The sequence below is a fragment of the Parus major genome, chromosome 22, assembly GCF_001522545.3.
Source record: "Parus major isolate Abel chromosome 22, Parus_major1.1, whole genome shotgun sequence".
Classification (NCBI taxonomy): Eukaryota; Metazoa; Chordata; class Aves; order Passeriformes; family Paridae; genus Parus; species Parus major.
Genome location: NC_031790.1, coordinates 2637833 through 2644800, shown reverse-complemented (window position 1 = coordinate 2644800; position 6968 = coordinate 2637833). Strand labels below are relative to the sequence as shown.

At 57.1% G+C, this 6968-nt stretch overlaps 3 protein-coding genes across 6 annotated transcripts in view; all 3 read left to right on the top strand.

Annotated features, from left to right (window-relative positions):
* Positions 1 to 136, top strand: part of LOC107213827 (actin filament-associated protein 1-like 2) — a 5761-nt gene extending 5625 nt beyond the window's left edge. Inside the window, exon 7 of the mRNA XM_015648655.1 lies at positions 122 to 136. Coding sequence (XP_015504141.1) covers positions 122 to 136 — 15 coding nt within the window. The remainder of the gene's footprint in view (positions 1 to 121) is intronic.
* On the top strand, positions 35 to 2679 carry LOC107213898 (actin filament-associated protein 1-like 1). 4 transcript variants are annotated; one of them, XM_015648792.1, is made up of 8 exons: positions 35 to 339; positions 503 to 630; positions 708 to 828; positions 959 to 1061; positions 1486 to 1623; positions 1705 to 1859; positions 1947 to 2057; positions 2147 to 2454. In XM_015648792.1, the coding sequence occupies exons 1-8, from the start codon at positions 193 to 195 to the stop codon at positions 2171 to 2173; spliced, it is 930 nt and encodes a 309-aa protein (XP_015504278.1). In that variant the 5' UTR covers positions 35 to 192; the 3' UTR covers positions 2174 to 2454. The 4 variants fall into 4 exon arrangements, with proteins under 4 accessions (XP_015504278.1, XP_015504277.1, XP_015504272.1 ...); XM_015648791.1 differs by having other exon boundaries at positions 1705 to 2057; XM_015648787.3 differs by having other exon boundaries at positions 40 to 339; positions 708 to 1061; positions 2147 to 2679.
* A 379-nt stretch (positions 2680 to 3058) lies between these two features.
* Positions 3059 to 6968, top strand: part of FAM160B2 (family with sequence similarity 160 member B2) — an 8315-nt gene continuing 4405 nt past the window's right edge. The window contains exons 1-5 of the mRNA XM_015648654.3: positions 3059 to 3249; positions 3355 to 3433; positions 5014 to 5183; positions 6716 to 6820; positions 6903 to 6923. Of these exons, the coding sequence (XP_015504140.1) occupies positions 3205 to 3249; positions 3355 to 3433; positions 5014 to 5183; positions 6716 to 6820; positions 6903 to 6923 (420 nt within the window). The 5' untranslated portion in view covers positions 3059 to 3204. The remainder of the gene's footprint in view (positions 3250 to 3354; positions 3434 to 5013; positions 5184 to 6715; positions 6821 to 6902; positions 6924 to 6968) is intronic.

Genomic DNA, 6968 nt, shown 5'->3' with positions numbered 1-6968 from the left:
GGGCTCAGGGGGTTTGAAGGGCCGGGCTCAGGGGGTGTGAGGTGTCCCTGGGCTCAGGGGGTTTGAAGGGCCGGGCTCAGGGGGTGCTGCCCCCCATGCCCGCTGACAGGGCTGCCCGCAGGGTTCCTGGCTGTGAGGCTCCGCGGGCGCTGGCAGCGCCTGTGGTGTGCAGTCCGGCACGGAGCCCTGCGCATGTTCCCGGAGCCCGGCGCTGCCCAGCGCCCCGTCTGTGCCCTGCGCCTGGACGGCTGCGAGGTGTCCCCGGGGGCGGCCGCCGGCTCCCCCCAAAACCTCCGGATCCGCATCGCCCAGCGCGGCCGGGAGCTCGCCCTGCTGCAGGTGAGTGACTGCTGGGGCACCCTCGTGTCCCTCCCGGGGCACCCCCTGGGCCTGGGCCCTGTCCAGGGGCACCCCCTGAGCCCAGACCCTGTCCTGGGGCACCCCCTGAGCCCAGACCCTGCCCTGGGAGCCCCCCCTGAGCCCAGACCCTGACCCACACCAGGCCCATTCGGATGAGGAGAGAGAAGCTTGGCTGAAGACCCTGCAGGCCAGGGGAGGAGGATTGGAGCCAAAGAAGGGTGACGGCCCCCCCCCGAGACCCCCAAGGCCGAGCAGCCGCCCTGCTGCTGGGTAAGGCCTCTGCCCCCCCCAGCTCTCCCGCTGTGCTGTGGGGTGTGGGAAATAATGGGGTCCCCTCCTGCTGGCAGGGGGCTGCTGCTGCGCCGTGTCCCGACCCCCAACACCTACATGGACGATCCCTTTGGGCAGCCCCCACCAGCTGAGACCCCCAAACAGCTCTACTCCAACGCCGAGCGACTGCAGCAGCTGGTAACCTCTGCTGCTGCTCTGTGCCCCCCACTCGAGACCCTCAGCGTGGGGGGATCCACTCTCACTGTCCCCTCACCCTCGGGCCTCACCACCCGCTTGTCCACGGGCATCTCCCGGCCTTCCTCCGCAGCAGCAGAGCCTGGACCGGGCAGCGCAAGGGCAGCGCCGGAGGCCGGTGTCAGCCCTGCCCTCCTGCGGCCACGCCCCGGGCCCTGCCCGGCCCCCGCAGCCAGGTGAGAGGGGCTGGGCGCCCCAGGGCTCCGGCGGGGTCTCCCCACATTCCCCAGCTCCGGGTGCTGCAATAGAGGCCGCGGTGTGCACGAGAGCTGGGATTTCTGTGTCCTTCCCCTGCCCTTCCTCCCCAGCATTCCTCATCTTCCTCCTGATCATCCTTCCTCTTCCCTTCCTCCTGACCCTTCCTCCTCTTCCCTTCCTCCCGACCTTTCCTCCTCTTCCCCCTGACCCTTCCTCCTCTTCCTTTCCTCCTGATCATCCTTCCTCTTCCTCCTGACCATTCTTCTCTTCCTCCTGACCCTTTCTCCTCTTCCCTTACTCCTGATCACCCTTTCTCTGCTCTTCCTCCTGACCATCTTTTCCCTGAATTCCCTTCCCCTGCCCTTCCTCCTGACGGTCCCCTGCTGTCCCCTGTGTCCCCAGGGCCACCGGCAGCTCTCCGGGCCCGGCCTGCCAGCGCCCAGCTGCCAAAGGACAGCGCCAAGCTCCCGAGCGAGGATTGCTCCGTGTCCCAGCACACCCTGACACTGCCCGGGAGGAAGGGGCCGTGGGATGGGCTCGGTAGGAGCGCGGAGGGGCCGGGTCCTGCCCGGAGAGCCGGGGGGGTGCTCGGCTTTGGCAGCGCTCCCGCTGTCCTTGCAGGGAAAAGAGCTTTTCCCAAGCTGGAGGAGAAGGTGGGACAGCTGGAGAAGGGATGCCCTGGGAAGGGCAGGATGAAAGCCGGCTCCGAGATGAACTTGCTGGCCCTCGGGAGGTCACTCAAGGGCCACATCACCTCCAGCTCGGCCGGCTCCGAGGTGGGCGAGCCCGGAGAAGGGCTGAAATGCAGGGAGAGCGAGGTTTGGAGGGCACCCCCCAGCCTTTCCCCGCTGCTTTACCCGCAGGGATCGTTCCTCAGGCCGCTGCTGAAGCGCAGCACGTCAGCGAGGAGCGCCCTGAGGCCGCCCCCGTCCCCGCTCATGGCGGGGAAAGGAAATGTGATGAGGAAGACAAAGGTAACTCCAGGATCCGGGGGAATGGGAAGGGCTTTAGGAGATCCCAGGGCGCAGAGAAATGAGGGATTGACCCCCCCAAATTCATCCAGGAGTGGGAGATGAAATCCGCGATGTGAGCACGGAGCGGGAGTCTCCCAGAGAACATCGGGCCGCACGTGGATCGTGCAGGACCAGCCTGGAATCAGCCTGGAATTTGACTTTTATCCATCACTATCAATGCTACAACTACGCACATCTATTTTTATATCCAGATATATCGATACACACATATCAGCTCTCCAGCCGTGGGCTGTCCCCACTGCATACCCACCCATCCCAGCAGCTCATTTTTGGGGTACAGAATTCTCGGGTAATTCAGGAACTGCTGGCTCTGTCCCAAATCCATCAGCAGTTCCCCAATCCCCCTCCCAGGACCCCAATTTGCAGGGATGGGTGTGGATAAACTCTGGATCCAGCAGGAGTGGGGGGCAGAGATTTGGGAGGCATCTGATTGTCCATTCCCTGGAGTCAGCGGGACCCGGGCTGGGCCCTGGGCTTTTCCAGCAGCGGAGCTTGGCAGGGCTTGGTTTGAATTGGAGAAATGTTATTTTTTTTAAGGATTAAAAAAGAAATTGTCATAAAACTTGGGTTGTGCTGTGGGAAAGGGAAAGGGGGATGCCCTTGTCCTGGTCCTGGTGAGTGTGGGCTGCATCCCAGTGAAGGGGTTTGTGGGGTCAATCCCCATCCCAATGAAGGAGTTTGTGGGGTCAATCCCAATCCCAGGAAGGGCTTTGTGGGGTCAATTCACCCCAGTGAATTCGTGGGGTCCATCCGGGCTGGGTTGATACCCCACCCTGGTGTTCGGGGGGTGCCCGGGTCCATCCCCATTCAGAACTGCCGTCCCTCCCTTCACCGGAGCACTTCTAGGGCTAAGGCACCTTCCCAACCGCTCCGCCCTCCCCTCCGCTCCCTCCCGTCCCGCCCGGAGCCGCCCGGAGCCGCCGGGGGAGGGACGGGCGGGGGCGGTGCCAGCGGCGGGGGCGGCACCGGGAGCTGCTGCGGGCTCCGTGCCGGTACCGGTGCCAGTCCCGGGAACTGCTGCGGGCTCGGGGCCGGTACCGGGAGCTGCTGCGGGCTCGGGGCCGGTGCCGGTCCGGAGGTCCCAGCCATGCTGAGCCGTCTGGGAGCGCTGCTGCAGCAGGCGGTGGAGACGGTGAGCGGGGCCGGGAGGGGACGAGGGAGGAACGGGACCGGGACCGGGGCGGGACCGGGAGCGGGGGGTTTCGTGCCCCCCTGACCCCGATCCCGGTGTGAGCAGCGGGAGCCCAGCGTGGACCTACTGGAAGCCTTCACCGAGCACTGGAGGGGCATCACCGGCTACTACCTGGAGGCCACAGGCGAGTGGGGTCTCCGTGTCCCTTGGGGTACCCGTTTCCCGGGTGAGATCTCTGCCAAGTGGAAATAAAGTGGGGACAGAGCTGTCCTGTCCTAGGAGAGCTCCTTGTACCCTAAGATGGGGTGTCCTACAAATGGGGATAGGGCCCCTGTGCCCAAGGAAAGAGGGGTGCAGGGCTCTAGGAGGGGACTCCATTCCCTGGGACACCATCCCATAATCCTGGGAGGGGACCGCGTGTCCTGGGAGAGGGTGCCGGGACCTAAAACGGGGTCGCCGGCCTGGGAATGAGATCCCTGTGCCCAGGGGCAGGCTCAGGGGACATGTCCTGGGACAGGACCCCTTGTTCTAGGACAGGACCCCATATCCCGGGACAAATCCCTGCAGCCCGGGTTGGGACCCCAGGCCCTGGGACAGGAGCCCAGGGCTTCCCTGGCACCGGGCACAGTCCTTTCCCAAAGGCTGGCAGCATTTCCCCACGCGGGGCTCTGTGTCCTGCCCAGCCCCGACCCCCCGGCACCGCGGTGGGATCTGCCGGCAGCGCCCCACAGGCTGCCACACGAACCTTGGGAGAGCCCCCCGCCCCAATTCCCGGCGGGACCTCGGTCCGGGCCGTGCCGGGGGGTCTCCGGTGCCCACCGGGGGAGGAGCGGGATGTCCGGCAGCGCCCTAGGCCGGAGCGGAAGCGGCTGCTCCATCCTCACATTGCCATCTAGCGACATTCCCGCTCCGAAGGAGGAGCAGCAGGATTTGGGGACGGAGCAGGGAAAAGCCCTGGCAGAACCTCAGCGGCACGGCCGGCACCGCACCGGGGCATCCCTGCGGCAGCTCCCCTCCATGGATCCCTGAATCCATGAGTCCCTGAATTCCCGAATCCATGAATCCCTGAATCCCCAAATCCCTGGATCCATGAGTCCCTGAATCCATGAATCTATGGGTCCTGGGATCCCTGAATCCCCAAATCCCTGGATCCCTGAATTCTCAGATTCCTGGATCCTCGAATCCCCAAATCCCAAAATTCAGTATCCCTGAACCCCTGGATCCCTGAGTTCCCAGATCCCAGTATCCCTGAACCTGCAGAATCCTGGATCCCTGAATTCATAGCCATGAATCCCCAAATCCCAGAATCCCCAAACCCCATATCCATGAATCCCTGGATCCCATATCCCCAGATCCCTGAATCCCATAATCCCAGAATCCCCATATCCCCGGATCCCTGAATCCCAGAATCCCCATATCCCTGGATCCCCAAATCCCCAGATCCCCAAATTCCCATATCCCTGAATCCCCGAATCCCCGAATTCCTGGATCCCGAATCCCTGGATCCTGAATCCCCATATCCCCACATCCCCAAATCCCAATATCCATGAATCCCCGAATTCTTGGATCCCGAATCCCCATATCCCCACATCCCCAAATCCCAATATCCATGAATCCCCGAATTCCTGGATCCCGAATCCCCATATCCCCACATCCCCAAATCCCAATATCCATGAATGCCCCAATCCCAATATCCCGAATTCCCGGATCCCCATATCCCAGTATCCCGAATCCCTGGATCCCGAATCCTGGTGCTATCCACAGACGAGAGCACCCCAGCTCTCCGCACGGACATTCCGTGGCGGCTCCGGCAGCTCTTGGACATCCTGGTGTACGAGGAGCGGCAGCGGCCGGCGGGAGAACCGGGACCGTGCCTGGAATTCCTGCTCCAGCACAAACTGCTGGAAACCCTGGCAACCTTGGGAAAGGCCGAGGTGAGCAGGGAGACCGAGAAAATCCCTCGGGAAAGGCCGAGGGGAGCGGGGAGAGACCGAGAAAATCCCTCGGGAAAGGCCGAGGTGAGCGGGGGGAGATCGGGAAAATCTCTCGGAAAAAGCTGAACCCGCGGCCTTTCCCAGCTGCTTTATGTGGATCCTCTCAATAATCTGAATTTTGGAGCATTTTTTTTGGGAATGGGAGATGGTGAAGCGTGAGATGCTCACGGGGCTTGGGGCTTTTTGGGGTGGAAATTGGCTTTTATTGGGGAAATTTTTTTTTTTCGGAGGAAAATCGGCTTTTTTTGGGGAAAATTGGCTTTTCTAGGAGGGAAAATTGTTTTTTTTGGAGGCTAATTCACTTTTTTGGGGGAAAATTAGCTTTTTTTGGGGAAAACTGACTTTTTGTGTGGGAAAACTTGGATTTTTTGGGAGTGTCTTGGATCACTCAAGTTCCCCACCGGGATCTTTTCTGGGATCTTGCACCCCAGCACATCCCTGCTTATACAAAAAGGGTTTTTATTAAAAATATGTGACACACTGCTTTTTTTTTTGTTAAAAATTTGGCACTTGGCTTTGCAGAATGAGGCGCCAGGTGCAGAAAAAAGAAAATATTGCCCAAATATATAACAAATATAACAATTCTGCCATCCTTTCACTGCTAAAAATAGCAACAAGGCCTCTAGAAATAGATTTTTATTGAAATAGAAGCGGAACCGCGCTGCTCTTTTCACACCCATGAGGATTTGGGGGTTTTTGGGGTGCTGAGGTTTAACTGCTTGATGCTGGGAAATGGGAAATAATTTGAATTATTTTAATAAGGATTCAATTTAATTTTAATTACTTTAATAAGAATTCGATTTTAATTCAAATTTAATAATTTAATTATGTATATCAATTTAACTCTGATGCTGGGAAATGGAAAATAATTTTAATTATTTGAATAAGAATTCAATTAATTGTAATTATTTTAATAAGAATTCGATTTATTTTAATTATTCTAATAAGAATTCCATTTTAATTCATTCTAAAATTAAAAAAAAATTAAATTGAATTTTAATTATTTAAATATTTAATTATTTAATACGAATCCATTTAGTTTAAAATTAATAATTAATTATTATGATGATGATTATGATGATGATGATGATGATGACGATTATGACTATGACGATGATGATGATTATGATTATGATAAACTATTAATTATTTATTATTATACTTATTGTTAATTATTAATTATCAAACATTAATTATTAAGTGTAATTATATATTATATACTATATATTATATATTATTTATTATTTATTATTAATTATCTATTATCTCTTATTTATTATTTATTTTTATTATTTATTTATTATTCTTATGTGTCTTATTAATTTTTATTATTAATTATTGAGATTTTGGGGGGGGTTTTGGGGGGGTTTTTTTGGTTTTTTTGATGGAGCAAATCCCAGCGGAAGGTTTGGGATGTTTGGGGTGGGAATTGGGAATTGGGACTGGCTCTGATCGATGTCCCCGTGTCCCAGTACCCCCCCGGGATGAGGCAGCAGGTCCTGCTCTTCTTCAGCCGCGTCCTGGGGCAGCTGCAGCAGCCGCTCCTGCACTACCTGAGCGTGCACCGGGCCGTGCAGGTGAGCTGCCAGCTGTGTCCAGCTGTGGGCAACGGGCTGCAGAACCCCCGGAGCCCCCACATCCCCAGCCCTGCCTCCCCAGAAACTGCTCCAGCTGCAGAACCCCCGGAGCCCCCCACATCCCCAGCCCTGCCTCCCCAGAAACTGC

Bases quoted from the DNA above. Each gene is read 5' to 3' on its own strand.
- LOC107213898 (XM_015648786.3), top strand. From the start codon at position 193: ATGTTCCCGGAGCCCGGCGCTGCCCAGCGCCCCGTCTGTGCCCTGCGC. The intron at 340-502 runs GTGAGTGACTGC...GACCCACACCAG, and splicing joins GGGAGCTCGCCCTGCTGCAG to GCCCATTCGGATGAGGAGAG. The intron at 1,624-1,704 runs GTAGGAGCGCGG...CTGTCCTTGCAG, and splicing joins GGGGCCGTGGGATGGGCTCG to GGAAAAGAGCTTTTCCCAAG.